This window comes from Scyliorhinus canicula, chromosome 18 (genome assembly GCF_902713615.1).
Source record: "Scyliorhinus canicula chromosome 18, sScyCan1.1, whole genome shotgun sequence".
Classification (NCBI taxonomy): Eukaryota; Metazoa; Chordata; class Chondrichthyes; order Carcharhiniformes; family Scyliorhinidae; genus Scyliorhinus; species Scyliorhinus canicula.
This window is the reverse complement of record NC_052163.1, coordinates 6,218,016-6,242,648: the sequence shown is the minus strand read 5'-3', so window position 1 is coordinate 6,242,648 and position 24,633 is coordinate 6,218,016. Positions and strand designations below refer to the sequence as shown.

The window sequence follows — 24,633 nt, the reverse complement described above, 5'->3', positions numbered from 1 at the left end:
CTTGAATATACTCAACAACTGAGCATCCACAGCTCACTGCCTGGAGAAGAGAAGTACAAATAAGCACGGGGGATGAATGAGGGTGGTTTTTCACTGAGCTAGTAATCCAAAGGGCGGGATTCTCTGACCCCCCAGTAATGGTATTAGTTCGAGATTGCAGTCAGAATTCTCCAGCTGTTCACACCGGTGGGACTCTCTGATCCCACAGGCATCACAACCTCTTTTGCGGGTTTCCCTCAGAGAACAATCCCAGGAACCAGTCTACCGAACCACTTGAAGGCACGCTATATTCGCCCTTAGGAAGGGAAACCAAAACTGCACACAATGTTCTAGGTGTGCCTTGTATACAATTGCAGTAAAATTTCTTTACTCTTATACTCAAGTCGTTTTGTAACAAAAGCTAATATGCCATGTGTCTTCCTAAATGCTTGCTGTACTGGATACTAGCTTTCTGTGAGACAGTTAATACAGACCTCTGTCATGTGAGAGTACCTTTAAGAAATGCGTGTATAAGAAATGTACCTTTAAGAAATGTGTGTTTATCAGTGATGTCAGAGTGTGGGTGGAGCTGGACTGTCTGTCAGCTTTTTACTTTCATTTTAGGCTGTTTGCTGCAGGGTGTGTTTTAGTTTTTTTTTTCAGTGTTGGAACTGAAGCCAGACAAAGCAGGTGTACTGCTGTTCTCTCTGCCATGAAAAGACTATCTCTTGGTCATTTGGTGAATTCAGAATTATAAATATTCTCAGTAGTGAATGTAAACCTAATGTGCTTCTGTTAAAAGGTGTTTTTTTGTCTTCTAGATGTTGTTTGGGAAGTTATTAAGGATTACTTAGTGTTGTATTCTTTGGGGGTTGTATTTTAATTGATGGTTGCTAAGATGTTCACTGTATGTTTTAAAAAGGTTAATGTGAGTTCATAGAATAAATATTGTTGTGCTTTTAAAAATACTTTTCCATTTCTGCTGTACCACACCTGTAGAGTGGGTCATGTGCTCCCCATACCACGATCTACTAAAAGTTGTGGGTCAGATGAACTCCATGATACACTTTAGGCTTCTCTAAACCCTGGCCCATAACACCTAACAGAACAAAGATTCGTGTTCTACAAATGACACTGAAAACAGATGCAATTGTCCCACATAAAAATTTAAGATATAAATTGTTGAAATATAAAAATAAATTTGCAACTGCAGTACAGTCCTTGTCAAACTATAGACCCAAAAGAAAATTGAGGCTAACTTCAAAGAGAATGCCACAGGAAATCTGCAATAGATATGCAGACATTTTGATACACATGTTTGAATTTTAATTACATGAAAACTTACTTTTTTGCTTCATTTTCACTTTTACAGGCCAGGTATCTTTGTACCTGTGCTTGATTACAACTATATGTTGCTGTCCATCCAAATGTGCCTCCTACTAATATAGTCCAAAATGTGTGTCTTCGCCTTGGATCCGGATCAAAACTGGAATAAAAATATTCTCCAATTACTTGATTAATTACAACTCCTTTTCTGGTTTTGATTTTTACCCTATCCAGCTGGGCAGCATGGTGCCGCAGTGATTAGCACTGCTATCTCATGGCGCCGAGGATCCCGGATCATTATCCGTGTGGAGTTTGCACATTCTCCCTGTGTCTGTGCTGCCACAATGACCTTAGTCTTGGGTTCTGCACTGTAAATTCTCACTCCCACAATCAAAATATGTGCATGGACCAGCCAGATCTATTCCTGGGGAGGAGGGCGGACGCCCTTGCCTTTGCCTCCCTGATCGCCCGCCGTAGAATCCTGTTTGGCTGGCGGTCAGCAGCACCGCCCAGAGCTGCAGACTGGCTGTCCGACCTCTCGGATTCTCTCCAAATGGAGAAAATCAAATTCGCCATCCGAGGGTCGGACGACGGCTTCCACAGAACGTGGGAGCCATTCATGCAATTGTTCCGGGACCTGTCTGTGGCCAACGTACAAGAGGAAGAATAGTCGGGGGAAGGTAGCCGGCGGGGAGGGGGGGGGGCTACGGGCTCGTTACGGGGGTTTGATGGCTAGCTAAGGCCCAAAACCAAACTAAATAAATGCCAATAAACATGTTGGGGAATGTAAAATATGTATGCCGGCAAAGAGGGGGAGGCCACAGTTATTACTACGAAGATGCTCACCTGTAAATATATATGTTAATTTTTGCGTGTTTTTTTTTCTCTCTCTAACAATTTGTAATTTGTTCAATATAAAACATGAAAACTGAATAAAAAACATTTATAAAAAAAAAAAATATGTGCATGGTAGGTGGATCAGCCATGCTAAATTGCCTCTTAATTGGAAAAAAAAATAATTGGAAACTCTAAATTTATTTTTTAAATGTTTTTACCCTATCCACGTGATAAATCAATTGGTTTGCAATTAAATAAGAGCAGTTTACTTGCTCAGATTCTAATTCTGATTTTACCTGCAGGATTCTAGGTGGATGAGACTCTTGACCAAGGCAGGTGGGTGTCTCATATATTTATGCAAATTGATGTCCTATTGCATCAATAGAACCATGATATAGATCAAAATCATGACTCCACTCTAGTTGTAGTAATATCAGATTATTGATTAAATTTACAAGATTTTTTTTTGACGAACATTTTATTAAGGTATTTATGGTCTTATAACAGCAAAAGATTCAAATACTAATGTAAACATAATTCAGTGCATAACGCCACCTCTGGATTCGGTGCCACCCTTGTTTTTAATACCATGGACATGACATCCGCAAATTCCCTGCCAAAATCCCCATGACCTTCGGACAAGCCCAAAACATGTGGACATTATTTTCAGGCACTCCTCACACACCTGTCCTCCATCCCAAAACACTGCTCATCCGGGCCACCGTCATGTGTGCCCGGTGAACCACCTTGAATTATATAAGGCTGAGCCTGGCACATGATGAGGACATGTTGACTCTACTCAGAGCATCCTCCGAAAGACCCCCCACTAATTCATTTCCCAACTCATCTTCCCATTTACGCTTTAACACACCTATCTGAGTTTCCTCCCACTCCATAAGTTCTTTATAGATTTCCAATACCTTCCCCTCCCCCACTCCCATTCTAGAGACTACCTTGTCCTGTATCCCCTGTAGCGGTAGAAGCAGAAAGGTCGACACCTGCCTTTGCACAAAATCCCTCACCTGTAGATAACAAAATGCACTCCCCCCCCCCCCCCCCCCCCCCCCCCCCCCCCCCTCCCGGCAATTCAAACCCCTCTTCCAGATCCTCCAAACAGGGAAATCTCCCATCAATAAACAGATCCCCCAGTCGCTCAATCCCTGCTCTCGGCCACTTCCGAATCCCCCCCATCCATCCTCCCCGGGACAAGCCGGTGATTCCCACAAATTGGAGTCCACACCAATGCTCCCTCCACTCCCATATTCTTCCTCCACTGCCCCCAAACTCTCAGGGCTGCTACTACCACTGGGCTTGTGAGTACCGGGCCAATGAGAACGGCAGAGGTGCTGTTACCAGTGCTCCTAAACTTATGCCCCTACATGATGCCACCTCTACCTGCTCCTACACCGACCCCTCCCCACTACCCACTTCCTGATCATGACTATATTTGCCGCCCAGTAGTAGTAGTTCCTAAAGTTCGGCAGTGCCAACCCTCCCCCCACTCTCCTCCACTCCAGCAGTACATTCTTTACTCGCGGGGTTTTACCCGGCCACACAGACCCAGATATCACCGCATTCACCCGCTTAAAAAAGGCCTTAGGTATAAAAATAGGGAGGCACTGGAAAACAAAAAAATATCTCGGGAGAACCGTCATTTTTACAGTCTGTACCCTCCCCACCAGTGACAACGGAAGCATGTCCTAACTCCGGAAGTCCTCCTTCATTTGCTCAACTAACCAGGCCAAATTTAACTGCTCCCATCCCCATGCCACCTGAATACCCAAGTAACAAAAACTCCCTCCCACCACTTTAAACGGCATCTCCCCCAGTTACCTCTCCTGCCCCCTCGCTAAAACCTCGCTCTCACCCATGTTCAATTTCTAACCCGAGAACCAGCCAAATTCCCCTAAAATCCGCATAATCTCTTCCATCCCCCTAACGGGTCAGAAATATACAGGAGCACATCGCTTCTCGGCCTTTTGGCTAAAATAAAGTGTAGTATCTGTTATGGGCCAGGGTGTAGAGAACCACAAAGTGTATCATGGAGTTCACATGACCCACGTTTAATAGATTGTGGTATGGGGAGCACACGGCCCACTCTACAGGTGTGCTACAGCAGAGATCGAAAAGTATTTTTTAAAGCAAAACAATGTTTATTCTATGAACTCAAGTTAACCTTTTTAAAACATATAGTGAACATCTTAGCAACCATCAATTCAAATACAGCCCTCAAAGAATACAACAGTAAGTAATTCTTACTTTCCTTTTAACATCCATAAGACTTAAAAATACCTTTTAACAGAAAGACATCAGGCTTAACTTCACTACTGAGAAGTTACCACGTTGAAATCAGCAAATAGACACTCATAAGCTTGCAGAGATTCACACACATCCTGCTGTGATTGCAGCTTCTCCAAAACTAAAATCAAACCAAACCCACCCTGCAGCAAAAAAGCCTAAAGCAAAAGCAAAAAGCTGACAGACAGCCCAGTTCCACCCACTCTCTGACATCACTGCAGTAATAAACGCCCATTTCTTGAAGACTCTCACTTCAGATATTTATGTACACACCCATTTATAAACACCCATTTCTTAAAGGTACTCTCAGATGACATATCTGCTCTGCCTTTTGGCTCAGATCTGGTATGTCTCTCTTGTGGGGATCATGAAGTGGATTCAATTTGAATTTGAATTGGTTTTTGGAGCAGCCAAGGAGCTGGATTAGGGGTTCGCCCCTGTCCACACTCTGTATCCTGGCTTTGTAACTCAGAAAAAGTAATAAAGAGGAAAAAAAATATATAGGAGTAGGTCGTCTATGTATAACGAGACCTGTGCTCCACTCCCCCCCACCCCCCAACCCCAGACTAGCTCCTTCCAGTCCTTTGACGCTCTCAGCGTTATCGGCAATGACTCTATAGCCAAGTGCAGTCCAAAATAGTCCAAACTCACCCGGTTCGTTCGCACACTCACCACGGTGTCTGATACAGCAACCAAACCCAGTCAATAAAGCCCTGCCCAAATCCAAACCATCCCAGGACCTCCCACAGATACTTCCACTCCACCCCACCTTCTCCGCGTCCATAGTAAGCACCACCTCCGCCTCCCTCCCCTCGCAGGGTATCATGATTACATTCAAGAGCCTTCTCACATTGGCCGTTAGTTGCCTGCCTTTAACAAATCCTGTCTGATCTTCCCCTATCACCCCCAGAACACAGTCCTCTATCCTTGAGGCCAGAATTTTGGCGAGACATTTGGCATCAACATTCAGTAGGGAGATTGGCCTGTATGACCCACATTGCTCTGGGTCCTTCTCCCGCTTCAGGATCAAAGAAATCGAAGCCTGTGACATTGTTGGGGGAAGAATATCCTGCTCCCTTGCCTCGTTAAATGCCCTCACCAGCAGCGGGCCCAACATCCCAGAAAACGTCTTGTAAAATTCCACTGGGTAGCCATCCGGTCCAGGCCCGACTACATGGCCTCCAATCCCTCTATTACTTCTACAATCCCAATCGGGCTCCCAACCACTCCTCCAACCCTTCCTCTACCTTCGGAAACTCCAACCCTTCCAAAAACTGTCTCAACCCCTCCACCCCAGCTGGAGGCTCCGACTCATACAGCCGACTGTAAAACTCCTTGAACACCCCATTCACCCCCGCTGGGTTCAAGACCGTGTTTCGCCCTCTATCCACTCTTCCTATCTCCCTGGTCGCCTCCCTCTTCCTGAGCTGGTGTGCTAGCATCCTAATAGCCTTCTCACCGTCCTCGTATATCGGCCCATCACCTTCCTCGACTGTCCCACTACCTTCCCTGTGGATATCAAACTAAACCCCCATCTGCAGCTTATGCCGTTCCTTCAACAGCCTCGACTCCGGAGCTTCGGAATACCTCCTGTCCACCTGAAGTATCTCTCTATCCATTTCTGCCCGCTCCACCTTCTCCCTATGAGCCCGTAACAAAATCAGCTCCCCCTAACTACTGCATTCAGTGCCTCCCATACCGTTGCTGCCGAAAGCCCCCCCGTGTCATTTATCTACAAATAATTCTGGATGTCCTCCCTCACCCACCCACACAACTCCTCATCCGCTAACAGTCCTACATCCAATCTCCATTGCAGGCGCTGATCCCCCTCCTTGTCCACCCGGAAATCACCCAGTGTGGGGCATGGTCCAACACAACAATCGCCGAATATTCAGTATCTATCACCCCCGCCAACAAAGCCCTGTTCAAAACGAAAAAAATCAATCCAGGAGTACACTTTGTGAACAAGGGACAAAAAAGAAAACCCCTATGCTCTTGGCTGTCCGAACCTCCACGGATCGACTCCTCCCATCAGCTCCATAACCCCTTTTAGTTCCTTTGCAGCGGCTGACACCCTCCCTGTCCTTGAATTCGACCGATCCAACCTCGGATCAATGACCGTATTAAAGTCCCCCCTCCATGATCAACCTATACGAGTCTAGATCCGGAATCTTCCCTAACACCCGCCTCATAAACTCCGCGTTGTCCCAGTTTGGTGCGTAAATATTCACTAATACCACCGGCATCCCCTCCAGCTTCCCACTCACCGTACCATACCTACCCCCGAATCCGCCACTATGTTCCCTACCTCAAGTGACACCAGCTTATTGATCAGGATTGCTACCCCCCTACTTTTAGAGTCTAGCCCCGAATGAAATACCTGCCCAACCCACCCCTTCCTAAGCCTGGACTGATCCACTATCATCAGGTGTGTCTCACTACGTCCGCCTTCAAGCTTTTAAAATGCGCGAACACGCGAACCCTCTTGACCGGCCCATTCAGCCCTCTCATGTTCCATGTGATCAGCCTGGTTGGGGGGCACCCCGCCCCCACCCCCTGCCGATCAGCCATCAGCCGTCTTAGGCCAGCCTCCAGCCCGCACCCCGCCCCTCCTCAGGCCCGCCCTCAAGCGCCCACCGTCAACGACCTCCAATTTGTCTCCAAACGCCAGTCCCTCCCCTGTCAGCAGAACAATTCCCCCCTCCCCCCATAACAAATTAGCAATCCCAATTCCCCCACAACAAACTTATCACGTGCTCGCCTCCCACTGCGCTTCCATGCGCTAGCCCGCCCAGCTAGCCTGGTAGCCCCCTCCCATGGTGCCAAGCATCCTTCCCCCCCCCTCCCACTGATCTCCCTATCCCCCTGCTCGAACATACATATGCAAAACATAACAATCCCCCACAAACACAAAGAAGAAAATTCCACCCACCGTCCCCCATTAAGAACAAAGTTAACCTGCATACAAAGTTGAGAAATTGCCCAAACATTGGTACAAAAATAATACACACAGAACCCAAAGGGAAAAGAAAATTAGCAGCATAGGTACAGAATTACTCGCCCCAAGTTTAACGTTCTCCATCACCTTCCAGTCCCCTGCCTTCAACAAAGTTAATCGCCTCATCCGGCGATCCAAAATAAGGTTATTAATGGTAAGTGACCCACAAATGAGCTGAGTACAACATGCCGAACTGCACCCCCTTCTTGAAGAGGGCCGATTTAACTTTATTAAAGCTCACCCTTCTTTTGGCCAGTTCCGCACCCAAGTCCTGATAAATACGCAGCTTGTTATCTTCCCTGGTTTAGCTCGAGAGGGGCTGGTTTAGCTCACTGAGCTAAATCGCTGGCTTTTAAAGCAGACCAAGCAGGCCAGCAGCACGGTTCGATTCCCGTACCAGCCTCCCCGTACAGGCGCCGGAATGTGGCGACTAGGGGCTTCTCACAGTAACTTCATTGAAGCCTACTCGTGACAATAAGCGATTTTCATTTTTCATTTTTTTCATTTGCAGCTCTCGTCTGCCTGGCCCACCTCAAGATCTGTTCCTTGTCCAGGAACCGGTGCATTCGCATCACCATCGCCCTTGGCGGCTCATTCATCCTCGGCTTCCTCATAAGTGTTCAGTGCACCCTGTCCACCTCCTTGGGCCGAGTAAACGCACCTTCCCCCAGCAGCTTCTTGAACAAATGCACTATATTTGCCCCTGCGTCCGATCCCTCACTGCCCTCAGGGAAGCCAATAATCCTCAGGTTCTGCCTGCGCAACCTGTTCTCGAAGTCTTCACTTTCTCTTGCAGCCTTTTCTGATGGTCCTTCATCATCCCCATTTCTGCTGCCATCGCGGTTAGCTGGTTCTTGTGCTCAGCCACCGCCTCTTCCACCTTCTGGATCGCCTGGCCCTAGGCTTCCAGTGTTTGCTCCGCCCGGTCAATCCTCGTCTTAATTGGGTCCAGGTACTCTTGTCTTTGCTTAGCAAAGCTCTCATGGAGGAATTCCACCAGCTGCTCCGTTAACCACTGTGCAGCAATCCCAGTCCCTGAGCCTCTGCCATATTTTCCTGTGCTGCAGACTCCACTCCCTTCTTTGCCCAACGATCTCTCCTTTTCAGACCACTTCTGGTCCACAAAACCATACACTGGTGGGAATTCTTCTGCTCTACCTCACCAATCTCCTATTTTGCCAATCAAATCCTCTATAAGTCGGGGGGAAAGGGGGAAAAGGTCTCAAAGGTCCACCATGAGCGGGATCTGCCAAATAAGCGACCACTCACTCCATGGCCGTCACCAGAAGTTCCCAAATTTACAAGATTTTAAATGGTCTATTTAGGTGTAAGAAAAACCAAATCCTCATACCAGTATAGCTATATAATACAACTGTACACCGGGTGGTGTTAAGGGGAGAGGAGAAAAGGGTTTGTAGAAAGAGGCGGCAAGATGATGGGTTGGGGGCGGGCGGAAATGTGCAGGTGACACAAGTGACTTTGTGGTTGGGTGCAGGAGAGAATTGGGGGAGGCAAACATTTTGGGTGGGCCCGGACAAGAGTGGAGCCTGGAGGCAGTGAGAGTTTTGACTTAGGTGAGGATGGTGGACCTTAATAGAGAGGGGGGGGGGGGGGGGGTTCAGAAACCCCCAGTGAGGATAGTGACTTGGAACGTGTGGGCTGAATGGTCCGGTCAAGCGGTTTTGGGTTTTCATGCATTTAAAAAGTTTAAGGGAAGATGTGGGGCAGAATTTTCCGCTGGTAGCCAAAATCGTGGAGGCCGTCGTGAACTCGGCCGAGGGTCACGACGGCCTCGGGGCCCGCTCCCCGCACCTAATTCACCCCCACCCGGGGGGGTAGGAGCGACGCTCCGTCTTTCCCGGCCGCGACCTCGTCGCGCCGGGAATGACGCGCAAACGGCGCATTTGTGAGGTCATCCGCGCATGCGCGGGTTGCCGGTTCCAACCCGCGCATGCGCGGATGACTTCATCCGCAGACGGCGCAAACCGCGTATGCGCGGTGGCCGTGTTTCTCCTCAGCCGCCCGGCAAGACGTGGCGGCTTGATCTTGCCGGGCGACGGAGGGGAGAGAGTGCATCCGTTTTGGATGCTGGCCCGATGATCGGTGGGCACCGATCGCGGGCCTGTCCCCTCCCGAGCACAGTCGTGGTGCTCCCGTGCCAATTGGGCCCCTAGATGCCCCAAACGGGCATATGGCGCCCGTTTCACGAATGCAGCGACCAGGTGTGGTTGCTGCCGTGGTGAAACGGGCGTGAAGGGCCGGCCGCTCGGCCCATAGGGCTCGGAGAATTGCTGTTCACCGTGAAAAACGGTGAGCGGCGATTTTTCCGAGCGGCGGGGGGAGAATTGCGGGGGGCGCCAGGGGGGCACAAAAAATGTCGGGAGGCCCTCCCGCGATTCTCCCAGGCCGCATAGGGAGCGGAGAATTCCACCCGTGGTCTTCCTTCAGGAGACACACCTGAGAGCGAATGACCAAACGTGCTCTGGATGGGTGAGGCTGACGTTCCATTCGGGAAAGCAGTTGCAATCCTGTTCAGTAGAAAGATGGTATTTGTGGTGACCAGTGAGACGCAGGACCCGGGAGGGAGGATCTTGATGGTGAGCAGGGGTTTGACGGGTAAATGTCTATGTGCCCAATTGGGACAACACAAATTTTGTTAAGAAGGTGTTAGCGTCCATCCCGGACTTAGATTCACATCAGTTGATAATGGTGGACGATTTCAATTGTGTGTTGGACCCTAGGACAGATAGGTCAAGCCCCAAGTATGTGGCCAGATCGGGTATGGCAAAGGTGTTGGGGGTACCTATGGACCAGATTGGGGTTTGGGGGAGGGGGTTGGATCCGTGGAGATTTAGGCATTCGGAAGAGAGGGAGTATTCCTTCTTCTCCCATGTAACATCGGGTAAGTTCCCTGTTGAACACCAACATGAAGCTGCTGGCGAAGGTACTGGCGAGGTGGCTGGCACTGGGAAGGGGTAAAGCGGGTAAGAGATATGTTCATAGAATGTAGGTTCGTGAGGCTGGAAGAGGTGCAAGGGAAGTTCCAGCTGCCATGGGGCAGTGAATTTAGGTACATGCAAGTGCAGGATTTTGTATGAAAGGAGCACTCCTCATTCCCTCAGCTGGCAAAGAATACTCTACTGGATAAGTTGCTCAGTCAGGATGAGCTGGGGGAAGGGAAGATTGTGAATATTTATGGGTAGTTGTTGGAAACTGAGAAGGCGCCAGCGGAAGAGATAAGATGGAAATGGGAGGACGAACTGGGGATAGAACGGGGTGGGGGGGTGGGGTGGTGCGCTGGGGTGAAATTATGCACCGGGTGAATCTGACATCATCCTGTACCAGGATGAGTCTGATTCAGTTTAAGGTGGTACAGAGGGTCTTATCACTCGGACAAATGCGAGAAGTGCAGAGGGGGGCCTGCGAATTACGTTCACATGTTCTGGGGGATTCTGGGCATCAGTTTTTGAGACACTGTCATAGTTTGTGGGGGTGAAGATGACGCCCTGTCCATTGGTGGTGATGTATCGAAGCTGCCAGAACTGCGAGAGGGGAAGGGGGCCATTGCTGTAGCCTTCGCCGCTTTGATTGCCCAGCGGCGAACCTTACTGGGGTGGAGATTATTTAATGATCCGTTTGTTGCCAGCGGGTGGGGGGTTCTGGAGGAGAGGACTGTTGGGTTAGTTAGAGGGAAAAAAGGGGGGAAAGGACAAACTGTATCTTGGTTGTATTCGCTTTGTTAATTGTTTGTATTATTGATTGTGTTTGGAATAAAATATATTTTAAAAAGTAAAAATGAAACTCTCCATTGCAACCACAAGTCAAAATACTTACTCTAAAAAATTAATCCGGCCACCATTCTGACCAATGTTCCAAATCTTGCCAAGCCCTCCAACATGAATTGATCCCTGAATCAGCACAGTGAGAAGACTAATCGCCATTATACAGAGTTGGAATACATCTGTCCAAACAACAGCTTTGATACCACCCTGGAAGAAATTACAAATAACAATGGACTTCAATCAATGAGCAAATGAGAGATAGATGGTAATGCTGAGTTATCACATAGTACCTCCTGATAAAATATATCAATTCATTCATATCTTATCTTAAATGTCTCCAATATGAATAAAGTATATTTCATCTTTGAACAATTAAAATCGTGAGGCTGTGCAATATACTACCAGAGCTGATTGAAGCCGAGACTGTAGCCAGAGTCTCTTCGGAGCTGATCACAAACAGATGATAAATTGCCCTTAGTGTCCAAAATTGCCCTTAGTGTTGGGTGGGGTTACTGGGTTTTGGGGATAGGGTGGAGGTGTTGACCTTGGGTAGGGTGCTCTTTCCAAGAGCCGGTGCAGACTCGATGGGCCGAATGGCCTCCTTCTGCACTGTAAATTCTATGATAATTCCAATGAAGTTAAGTGGTTTAATCATAGAATTTACAGTGCAGAAGGAGGCCATTCAGCCCATCGGGTCTGCACCGGCCCTTGGAAAGCGCACCCGACCCAAGCCCACACCTCCACCCTATCCCCGTGACCCAATCCCACCTTTTTGGACACTAAGGGCAATTTATCATGGCCAATCCACCTAACCTGCACATCTTCGGACTGTGGGAGGAAACATGAGCTCCCGGAGGAAACCCACGCAGACATGGGGAGAACGTGCAGACTCCGCACAGATTGTGAACAAACCAGGAATCGAACCCGGAACCCTGGAGCTGTGGAGCAACTGTGCTAACCACTGTGCTACCATGCTGCCCTAATGGACAATAAACCTTTTTGTTAAACTCTCTTACCCGACTTCTCTGTAACTACTAAAGGGGAAATAGAGGTGAGTTCTTGTACGGGCTCTAGCCTGGATGTTTTAGTAGCTGCCTCGCTGCCATTCTCTCCTGCAAGATTTTCTTCGAATCTGGCTGTTAGGTCTACCCTGAGAATCTGTAAGCAGTTCAGACAGAGTTTTAAATTTAGCTCCATGTCTTTGTTGACCCCTATATGTTATAATCACCTCATTTTATCAGAAGTGTGTTGGCAGCCATCCCTGACCTGCACTCACGCCAACTGATTATGGTGTAGATTTCAATGGTGTGTTAGGCCCAATGATGGACAGGTCAAGTCCCAGGTCTCTGGTTACTTCTGGGATGGCAATGCTGTTGGTTGTGTTCATGGAACAGATGGGGGGGGGGAGGAGATCCATGGAGATTTAGTCACCCAAGGGAATGGGAGTTTTCCTTCTTCACTCACGTGCACCAGGTCTATTCTAGAATAGATTTCTTCATCGTGGGAAAGGCATTACTCCAGGGATGGTGGGAGCAGGGTACTCGGTGATTGTAATATCAGACCATGCTCCACACTATGTAAATAGGCGATCGGAGACATGTCGAACCCAGCGCCACCCATAGAGGTTGGACACATAATTCCTGGCAGATAAGGGGTTTTGTGAAAGGGTGGCTTTGGCCACAGGGAATTACATAGATTCCAACCAGAATGGGGAGGTCTCACCTTCCACGTTCTGGAAAGCATTGAAGGCGGTGATCCGAGAGAAATAATATCATACAAGGCCCACATATCATGTTTGTAGGGCAGAGGTTGGTAGACTTGATTTTGGAGTTGGATGGGCAGTACTCCACGGCCCCTGCGGTGGAGTTGTTGGCAGAGAGAAAGAGGCTACAAATGATGTACAAATGATTGAATCAATGGGGAATGCAGTGAGCCAGCTTCGTCGTTTGCGAGGGACATTTAATGAGTATGGGGATGGCTCGGAGATGGAGCAATTTTGGATGAATTGGACTTCCCGGTGGTGGAAAGGGCGAAGAGGGAGGGTCTGGAGGCAACATTGGGGTTGGAGGAAGTTATGGACAGTACTGGTTCTGTGTAATCGGGGAAAGCACCGGGGACAGATGGTTTTCTGGCAGAATCTTACAAACAGCTCACGGCTTTGTTGGCGCCACACATACTGGGAATGTTTAATGACTCTCTGCCAGCCAAACTGATGCAGGCCTTGATTTCTCTAATCCTGAAAAAGGACAACGATCTCCTTGAGTGTGGGTCTCATTGGCCTATTTCACTATTAAATATTGATGCAAAAATACTAGCTACGGTTCTGGTGAACTTCTGGTTTGGAGGGGTGCTTGCCAGAAATGATCTCTGAGGACCAGACAGGGTTTATCAGGGGCTGACTGTTGTTGTCCAATGTCAGGAGGCTTTTGAATGTGGTCATGTTGCCCATTGGAGCAGGTGCAGGAGATAATCATCTCCATGGATGCAGGGAAGGCCTTTGCCGCGTGGAGTACTGTATAGCTACCTCTTCGAGGCATTGGGGTGATTTGGGTTTGGTCCTACTTTTATTTCCTGGGTGAAGCTGCTATATAATGTCCCCACGTCCAGTGTCTGGATCAGCTATGAGCTCAGGATATTTACGACTACACAGGGGCATGAGACAGGGATGCTCCCTGTCTCCACTATTGTTCGCCCTCGCGATTGAACTGTTGGCTATTGCGCTTAGATTGTCAAGAGAATGTAAAGGTATTGAGAGAGGGCCTGACGAATATAAGAGTGTCCCTTTACGAGGACAATTTGTTGTTGTACGCTTCTGATCCTCTCACAGGTATGTCAGAAATTATGGTACTGTTGAAACACTTCAGATGCTTCTCGGGGTATGGATTGAATGTGAGCAAGAGCAAAATCTTCCCAGTAAATTCCCTGGGGAAGAGGACAGATCTAGGGTGGCTCTCTTTTGAACTGGTGAAAGCACCTTGCTCACATTCAGTCGAGGAAACCACTTCTTTGGGAAATTCCTCGTGCTTGGAATCTTCTTCTCAAACCGCATTTTCTGCCTCATCAGGCCACAGCGGAGCCACAAGGGAGTCAAGACGCCGACATGGCTGAGATCATTGACTCAGACTCGGAGATGAAACACAGGAAGCCTCTGATGGGAAGCCTTCAGAGCGGCAGCCTCAGGCATTGCAGCCACAACAACATTTGTGTCGGCGTTCATCTTCTAGATACACGCTGCCCGACCCAGCACCTCGGGTGCACGGTGCCCAGCCATGCGCCAAGACAGTCAAGCGCCCTCCTGCACCATGCTCCTTGAAGGATTCTTCGGAATCTGGGGGAGGGATGTTAGAACCCGCACGTGTCCTGTGGGGTGGGAATGATTAACTACCCCGTGGACCTTCCAGAATATGAGCTCCCCCCAGTAAGGGGCCCGGCGACCTCTAACAATGGCAGATGTGAATTCCAGAGATAACAGTTGTCTTGGTATGTTCAATCCAGAGGGAGGCCCCACCCATGGTTATTCAATTTGGAACTTTCTGGAGGCTTGATAGTCTGTACTGAACAAGTAAAGGTCCACTTTAAACAAATAAAAGACTGTTCCAGATGTTTCTATCCGAGATCAGTCCATGCGTAAAGTTATGTATATGAAATGCCTTTAATGGGCATAACAGCACTTTGAAAAAAGGCATGCTCAGCAAATCATATACTCATCTACTTTAGAAGAAACTCTCATTTTGTATACCAACATTTCCAGACTGTAGAGGTGAGAATTAGAAAAAAGATGCAACAGACGTAGAAAGAAAAGGCATGAAAGGAAAACAGAAAGGTAGTGAAAAGAGAGAAAAATTACAGAGTCATAGAAAATATTCCTGTAATATTTTTTGACTGTAACACCATGAGAAAGCAATGGAATTAAATAAACTATGGCAAAATAAAGATTTGCTATTAGGCTCCATTTTCTGAACGTCTATTCTTTACAGCAAACTTAGGTCCGCCAGCCACATGTTTCTCAGCCACGCACCGTTCGCTGGCAGCGGGATCCTGGGCTAGATTCGCCGCCGGCGGGATCCTCCATTTTGTCAGAAGCCCAGGGGTTTCCTGAAGGTGTGGGGTTGTCCCACAATGGGAAACCCCATTGACCTGCCGGCGTAATGGAGCTTCCCTCCGGCGGGGTGAAACAGAAATGTGGCGCAGCTGGGCAGAGAAACCAGCCCTTCCTGCCGATTGTCAAAGGGATTCCCATTGTTACTGCCCCACGCTGCCTCGAAACCCACTGGCGGGGCTGCGCTGCTGGCGGGAAAATTGAATCACAATACCCGCAGAATTACGGCCGTTCTCTATTTGTTTGATTCAAGTGTAAAATAATGCATAGAGCAGTAAATATATCAAAACTTACAATTACAATTTGCATGTTCTTGTAGGTGAAAAGGGAGATCACTTTCAGTGTGTAAAAACAGTAGATTCAAAATTTCATGGAGCACCCAACATACTCCCACCCTAACTTCTGGATTCTCCGCCGGCGGGATGCCCCGTTCTGCCGCCAGCCCGGGGGTTTCCCGACAGCAAAGGGGGGGGGGGGGGGGGGGGGGGGGAAGAGGCCACAATGGGAAACCCCACTGACCGGCCAGCGTAACGGAGCATCCCGCTGGCTGCGTAAAACAGAAATCTGCTGCGGCGGGGCGGAGAATCCAGCCCAAAGTACTGGGACTTGGATATGCCACATCTTGGACATACTCGTAAATTTCTTGTGGCTTAGTTTGAAGGTGAAGCCTTCACCCATCCCTCAATGTGAAATGGACAGAGCCAAGGATGGGTCTTGCCAGTGGGAGTTACCATATTCTCACCCCAACAGTCGTGTGGAAGGTTGGAGGCCTGTGTATCAAAGAGAGGCAAAAGTGGGCTACATTCAAGTATATATATTATATATATTTAGTATACAAGATTGTGAATGGTATTAACAAGGTAGACATGGAAACGATGTTTCCTCTTGCAGGTGATTCCAGAACTAAGGGGCACTATTTTAAAATTAGGAGTCATTCTTTTAGGAGAGAGATGAAGGGAACCTTTTTCACAGATGGCTCTACATCTTTGGAACTCTCTGCCTCAGGTAAGGAAATCAAAGGTTATTGAGGGTTAATGGGAATGTGAAATTCAAAATACAAACAGATCATCCATGATCATATTGAATGCTGGAGCAGGTTTGAGGGGCCAAATGGCCTACTTTTGCACCTATTTCGTATATTGATATGATCACAAGGGGAGATTCAAACTGGAATTCTGGACATGATCCCCCAAAGATTCCAAAATAAGTTTTAAAATGTAATGCGGCCCTATTACAAATTCATGGAAATACATTAAATGTCTGAGAAGACGAGCCACTGGGGATGTTGTGGTTTCACGAAAGGACTAACTATCCATCCCAGAACAGACAATTCATGTCTTTGGAGCAAGGCAAACACCCAGGACGTGCCCTAATGGTGCAGACACTATCCAGCCCCTTGTAAGTTAGATGAGGATCCCACCCCTTATCCCATATACTTCAGCAGGGTCCACAGAGAAAAGCAGCAACAGGTGTTATCACGGCAGAAACACATCGATGGAATCTTGTCTCCTAATGTCATGATTACCAACACCAGTAAATATTCAAATTCAATTTTCTTACAAGTGCTGTATACAGCGTGCACACAAGCGCTGTCATTACAATGGAAATCCACAAGTTTATTCCAGTAACTGAAAAAGAGACAATTGGAATATTAAGTTAGTATTATTTAAATGCTGATTGATTAGCATTTGGTGTAATTGAAAAACTAAAAATAACAGGATACAATCATTTATGTGAATGCCAGGAACTTTCCATTAATGTACTAAAGCTAAGCTTTATTGGCAGTAATTTCTTACATGCAATCAAGACCTTTAAGAAAAATGTTTATTTTGATAACAGATATGGAGCCAACAATTATCAGCTTTTTTGGTATACTCCCACTAGCTTGGTGCCAGCAGTGGAGTGAATAGGGCTAGGATTAGCATTGGTATTAATGTCAGAGTTCCTGATTGGCCTTTTGGGAGTATACAAACTAATTATGGTCAATGGCAAAAATGATGCAGAGGACAGAACCTCTATTCTCCATATTGCTGTATCCAGAATTCTCCATGTCAGTGTTCCTGCTTTCATTGCCTTCAGAGAAACTCTTGCGGCATCAGTGTAGCTGGTACCTGCGAGATCAGGGCAGGATTATCCCTGCAGTGTCAGGAAACAGGGGTCAGACTGTTTCTGGGTCACAAACCAGTCCTCAGGGGGAAACAGTTATTTATTGTGATTTTCACGGGAATGCCCCTTTAATTGGACTGGAGATGGGCTAGACATTCAAATACGAACTGTGGCCTGTGCCTTAAAGGTGTTACAACACCCTGGGCAAGTGCAAGGTCAATTCCATCCCGACTCATCCTGGAGTCATAACACAAGTGAATTAATCAATAATTCTAATTAAAAAATACCCAAAGTCTTTGGCCCTTGCCTCTCATTTACAAATGAGAAGAGCCATATTGTTGAAGAGGACAGTGTGAAACAGACTGGTAAGCTCGAGGAGATACTTGTTAAGAAGGAAGATGTGTTGGGCATTTTGAAAAACTTGAGGATAGACAAGTCCCCCGGGCCTGACGGGATATATCCAAGGATTCTATGGGAAGCATGAGATGAAATTGCAGAGCCGTTGGCAATGATCTTTTCGTCCTCGCTGTCAACAGGGGTGGTACCAGAGGATTGGAGAGTGGCAAATGTCGTGCCCCTGTTCAAAAAAGGGAATAGGGATAACCCTGGGAATTACAGGCCAGTTAGTCTTACTTTGGTGGTCGTCAAAGTAATGGAAAGGGTACTGAGGGATAGGATTTACGAGCATCTGGAAAGACACTGCTTGATTAGGGATAGTCAGCACGGATTTGTGAGGGGTAGGTCTTGCCTTACAAGTCTCATTGAATTCTTTGAGGAGGTGACCAAGCATGTGGATGAAATAAAGCAGTGGATGTAGTGTACATGGATTTTAGTAAGGCATTTGATAAGGTTCCCCATGGTAGGCTTATGCAGAAAGTAAGGAGGCATGGGACAGTGGGAAATTTGGCCAGTTGGATAACGAACTGGCGAACCAATAGCAGTCAGAGAGTGGTGGTGGATGGCAAATATTTAGCCTGGAGCCCAGTTACCAGTGGCGTACCGCAGGAATCAGTTCTGGGTCCTCTGCTGTTTGTGATTTTCATTAATGACTTGGATGAGGGAATTGAAGGGAGGATCAGAAAATTTACAGACGATACAAAGATTGGTGGAGTTGTGGATAGTGAGGAGGGCTGTTGTCGGCTGCAAAGAGACATAGATAGGATGCAGAGCTGGGCTGAGAAGTGGCAGATGGAGTTTAACCCTGACAAGTGTGAGGTTGTCCATTTTGGAAGGACAAATATGAATGCAGAATACAGGGTTAACGGTAGGGTTCTTGGCAATGTGGAGGAGCAGAGAGATTTTGGGGTCTATGTTCATAGACCTTTGAAAGTTGCCACTCAAGTGGATAGAGCTGTGAAGAAGGCCTATGGTGTGCTGGCATTCATTAGCAGAGGGATTGAATTTAAGAACCGTGAGGTGATGATGCAGCTGTACAAAACTTTGGTAAGGCCACATTTGGAGTACTGTGTGCAGTTCTGGTCGCCTCATTTTAGGAAGGATGTGGAAGCTTTGGAAAAGGTGCAAAGGAGATTTTCCAGGATGCTGCCTGGAATGGAGATTAGGTCTTACGAGGAAAGGTTGGAATGGATCTTAAAATGGAGAAGGATGAGGGGCGATTTGATAGAGGTTTATAAGATGATCAGGGGAATAGATAGAGTAGACAGTCAGAGACTTTTTCCCTGGGTGGAACAAACCATTACAAGGGGACATAAATTTAAGGTGAATGGTGGAAGATATAGGGGGATGTCAGAGGTAGGTTTTTTACCCAGAGGGTAGTGGGGGCATGGAATGCGCTGCCTGTGGAAGTAGTTGAGTCGGAAACATTAGGGACCTTCAAGCGGCTATTGGATAGGTACATGGAATACGGTAGAACAATGGAGTGTGGATTAATTTGTTCTTAAGGGCAGCATGGTAGCATTGTAGATAGCGCAATTGCTTCACAGCTCCAGGGTCCCAGGTTCGATTCTGGCTAGGGTCACTGTCTGTGCGGAGTCTGCACGTCCTCCCCGTGAGTGCGTGGGTTTCCTCCGGGTGCTCCGGTTTCCTCCCACAGTCCAAAGATGTGCAGGTTAGGTGGATTGGCCATGATAAATTGCCCTTAGTGTCCAAAATTGCCCTTAGTGTTGGGTGGGGTTACTGGGTTATGGGGATAGGGTAGAGGTGTTGACCATGGCTGGAGTGCTCTTTCCAGGAGCCGGTGCAGACTTGATGGGCTGAATGGCCTCCTTCTGCACTGTAAATTCTATGATAATCTATGATAATAACCTTGGAGGTTGTGATGTTTAATTTACTGCCTAGCTCCTCAAACGCTCTATGTAGAACCTCTTTTTCCTCTTTCTACCTGTGTGGTCGGTACCCAGATGGACATACATTTACACATTTATGAAGTGTAAATTGCCCTGCTGGGTTAATGCAGCAAATGCTCGGAATCCCCATTGTCCCAGAGATTATAATTAGAAAAGGGGGGTATAGAACATAGAACATAGAACAGTACAGCACAGAACAGGCCCTTCGGCCCTCAATGTTGTGCCGAGCCATGATCACCCTACTCAAACCCACGTATTCACCCTATACCCGTAATCCAACAACCCCCCCCCTTTAACCTTACTTTTATTAGGCCACTACGGGCAATTTAGCATGGCCAATCCACCTAACCCGCACATCTTTGGACTGTGGGAGGAAACCGGAGCACCCGGAGGAAACCCACGCACACAGGGGGAGGACGTGCAGACTCCACACAGACAGTGACCCAGCCGGGAATCGAACCTGGGACCCTGGAGCTGTGAAGCATTTATGCTAACCACCATGCTACCCTGCTGCCCCCCATGCTACCCTGCTGCCCCCTCATTAGGGGGTATATTAATACTCTACCCTTCCTTTTGTAACATCCTTGAATAGAAGGAGACAAATTGTTGAAATATATGTTGTTGTTCAATAACGTTTATTAATGTGAAAGTTTTGTCAGTGCCTGAACATAAATACCCAATTGTAATTGAACACTTAGATTGTTAGTTACTGTAAAAACATAAACCACATTAACAATCATTGCAAAATAAAACTACCCAAATAATTATGCATTTATACACATTTTTACATTATATTCAACACAAAATATATTCATAACTGCACTGACTACTTAATAAAAACAGGTACAACAAAATGTAGAATTTACCTTGACTTAGTGCTAATGAGGGTGCGTAAGTTACGATACCAAGATAAAGAAACTGGAAAGTAATAGGAAGACATATTAACTATGATTTGAAGTAAATTATTTAGGTACAATTAATCATGAAATGAGTAGCTATTTCATACACTTGACATAAGCAATTATTTTAGGATTAAAAGCCTGATAAGAATCCATTGCCTAATGTGCTCACTCTTACAAAATCCTAGGAATTATTTGTGATATTAATTGAGCACACTTAATGCACTCATACGACAGCCCCCAGTCAGCTGTTTTCATGCAGATAGAACATAGAACATACAGTGCAGAAGGAGGCCATTCAGCCCATCAAGTCTGCACCGGCCCACTTAAGCCCTCACTTTCACCCTATCCCCATAACCCAATAACCCCTCCTAACCTTTTTTGGTCACTAAGGGCAATTTATCATGGCCAATCCACCTAACCTGCACGTCTTTGGACTGTGGGATGAAACCGGAGAACCCTGAGGAAACCCACACAGACACGGGGAGAACGTGCAGACTCCGCACAGACAGTGACCCAGCAGGGAATCAAACATGGGACCCAGGCGCTGTGAAGCCACAGTGCTAGCCACTTGTGCTACCGTGCTGCCAAAGATGTTATGATGTTTTAAATGGGTTAAGTGAGGGAATTCGTATGTGCACCCCATGATGGAGAATTGGTTAATTGGGGGAATTCTTATGCACACCCCATGACGGAGAATGGGTTAATTGGGGGAATTCTTATGCGCACCCCATGATGTAGAATGGGTTAATTGGGGAATTCTTTTTTTTTTTTTAATAATTTTTATTGAAAAATTTTGAATTTATACAACAATAACGCACCATCGTAAAATACCAAAAATAACAATAATATTAACAATCATAAACATTCGCCCCCACCTCCATGAACAACACAGCATTTTGACATCAACGCAAATTAACACAATATAAAGTTACAGAATAGACACTACAATAAGGAACACCCCCACCCCCCCCCCCCCCCCCACCCCCGCGCGCCCCCGCCCCACCCCCCCGCGCCCCCGCCCCCGCCCCCCCCCACCCCCCGCCCCCCCGGGTTGCTGCTGCTATTGACCAAGTTACCTATCTTTGAGCCAGGAAGTCCAGAAAAGGCTGCCATCATTTATAGAACCCTTGTATTGATCCTCTCAGGGCAAATTTGACCCTTTCCAATTTTATAAATCCCGCCATGTCACTGGTCCAGGTCTCCACAATTGGGGGCCTTGCATCCTTCCACTGTAGCAGAATCCTTCGTCGGGCGACTAGGGACGCAAAGGCCAGGACACCGGCCTCTTTCGCCTCCTGCACTCCCGGCTCTACTGCAACTCCAAAAATCGCGAGTCCCCACCCTGGTTTGACCCTGGATCCAACCACCCTTGACACCGTCCCCGCCACCCCCTTCCAGAATTCTTCCAGTGCTGGGCATGCCCAGAACATATGGGCGTGGTTCGCTGGACTCCCCGAACATCTGGTGCACCTGTCCTCACCCCCAAAGAACCTACTCATCCTAGTCCCGGACATGTGGGCCCGGTGCAGCACCTTAAATTGGATGAGACTAAGCCTCACACATGAGGAGGAAGAGTTGACTCTCTCCAAGGCATCCGCCCAAGTCCCGTCCTCTATCTGCTCCCCGAGTTCCTCCTCCCATTTAGCCTTCAGCTCCTCCACTGACGACTCCTCCACCTCCTGCATTACCTTATAGATGTCAGACACCTTCCCCTCTCCGACCCACACCCCCGAAAGCACTCTGTCCATCGTCCCCCGTGACGGCAGCAGAGGGAATCCCTCTACCTGTCGCCTAGCAAACGCCTTTACCTGCAAGTATCTGAACATGTTCCCTTGGGGAATGCCAAATTTATCTTCCAGTTCCCCCAGGCCCGCAAACCTCCCGCCAATAAATAGGTCCCTCAATTTGCTGATGCCCGCCCTTTGCCACCCCCTAAATCCCCCATCCTTGTTCTCCGGGATGAACCGATGGTTGCCACCCAGTGGAGCCTCCATCGAGCCCCCTGTTTCCCCCCGATGCCGTCTCCACTGTCCCCAGATTCTTAGGGTCGCCGCCACCACCGGGCTCGTGGTAAACCTCTTAGGGGAGAGCGGCAACGGTGCCGTTACCATGGCACCCAGGCTCGTACCTCTACATGACGCCATCTCCATTCTTTTCCACGCCGCTCCTCCCCCCTCCATCACCCATTTACGCACCATTGACACATTGGCTGCCCAATAGTACCCCAGAAGGTTGGGCAGCGCCAGCCCGCCTCTATCCCTCCCTCGCTCCAGGAACACCCTCTTCACTCTCAGAGTCCCATGTGCTCACACAAAGCTCAAAATACTGCTAGTCACTCTCCTAAAGAAGGCCCTGGGGATAAAGATGGGCAGGCACTGAAAGAGGAACAAGAACCTCGGAAGCACCGTCATTTTGACGGACTGTACCCTCCCCGCCAAAGATAATGGCAGCATGTCCCACCTCTTGAACTCCTCCTCCATCTGATCTACAAGTCTGGTGAAGTTATGCTTGTGAAGAGTCCCCCAGTCCCTGGCCACCTGCACCCCCAGGTACCTAAAGCTCTCCCCTGCCCGCCTAAGCGGGAGCCTACCAATTCCTTCCTCCTGGTCTCCAGGGTGCACCACAAACACCTCGCTCTTGCCTAAATTTAATTTATAACCTGAAAAGGTCCCAAACTCAGCTAGCAACTCCATCACTCCCGGCATCCCTCCCACCGGGTCCGCCACATACAGTAACAGGTCATCGGCATACAACGACACCCTATGTTCCTTTCCACCTCGCACCAGGCCTCTCCACCTCTCTGAATCCCTCAACGCCATCGCCAGCGTCTCGATTGCCAGTGCAAACAACAAGGGGGACAGGGGGCAACCCTGCTTGGTCCCTCGGTAAAGCCGGAAGTACTCCGATCTCCTCCTATTCGTGGCCACGCACGCCATTGGGGCCTCATATAGCAGCCTTACCCATCTAATGAACCCTTCACCAAATCCAAACCTCCCCAACACCTCCCATAGGTACCCCCACTCCACTCTATCGAAGGCCTTCTCCGCATCCAGTGCCACCAATATCTCTGCCTCCCCCTCAATCGCCGGCATCATGATGACATTCAACAATCTCCGCACATTCGTGTTCAGCTGCCTTCCCTTCATGAAACCTGTCTGGTCCTCGTGCACAACCCCTGGCACACAGTCCTCTATCCTGGTGGCCAGGATTTTTGCCAGGACCTTAGCATCCACGTTGAGGAGAGATATGGGCCTGTATGAACCACACTGCTGGGTGTCCTTGTCCCTCTTTAAAATTAACGAGATCACCGCCCGCGACATCGTCGGGGGCAAAGTCCCCCCTTCCCACGCTTCATTGAGTGTCTGCACCAGCAAGGGGCCCACTAGGTCCACAAACTTTTATAAAATTCCACCGCGAACCTATCCAGCCCCGGTGCCTTCACTGACTGCATCTGCCCGATCCCCTTAACTAGCTCCTCCAGCTCAATCGGCGCACCCAACCCCTCCACCTTCTCCTCCTGCACCTTCGGGAAAGAAAGCCCGTCAAGGAACCTCTCCGTTCCCCTCCTCTCCCCCGTTGGCTCCGACCGGTACAGTTCCCCGTAAAAGTCCTTGAAGACATCATTCACCTCTACCCCCTTCCGCACCACATTCCCACTCTTGTCTCTCACTCCAGCAATTTCCTTAGCCGCATCCCGCTTGCGGAGCTGATGAGCCAGCATCCTACTCGCCTTTTCACCATGTTCGTACACTGCCCCCTGTGCCTTCCTCCACTGTGCCTCCACCTTTCTCGTGGTCAGCAAATCAAATTCAGCCTGCAGGCTGCGCCTCTCCCCCAACAGTCCCTCCTCTGGTGCCTCTGCATACCTCCTGTCCACCTCCAGCATCTTTCCCACCAGTCTATCCCTCTCACTCCTCTCGCTCCTCTCCCTGTGTGCCCGGATGGATATCAGCTCCCCACGAATCACTGCCTTCAGGGCTTCCCAGACCATCCCCACCTG

General features: G+C 48.3%; 1 protein-coding gene across 6 annotated transcripts in view; it reads right to left on the bottom strand.

Annotated features, from left to right (window-relative positions):
• LOC119953471 (sodium-coupled monocarboxylate transporter 1-like) overlaps positions 1-24,633 on the bottom strand; it is a 243,059-nt gene that overhangs the window by 163,909 nt on the left and 54,517 nt on the right. For all 6 annotated transcript variants that reach the window (XR_005458029.1, XM_038777789.1, XM_038777786.1 and 3 more), the window contains exons 5-8: positions 20,598-20,649; positions 16,880-16,947; positions 11,273-11,427; positions 1,325-1,465 (exon numbers count right to left, since the gene is read on the bottom strand). Coding sequence is in view for 5 of the 6 variants with exons in the window: in XM_038777789.1 (XP_038633717.1) it covers positions 1,325-1,465; positions 11,273-11,427; positions 16,880-16,947; positions 20,598-20,649 (416 nt within the window). In the remaining variant the exon portion in view is untranslated. The remainder of the gene's footprint in view (positions 1-1,324; positions 1,466-11,272; positions 11,428-16,879; positions 16,948-20,597; positions 20,650-24,633) is intronic.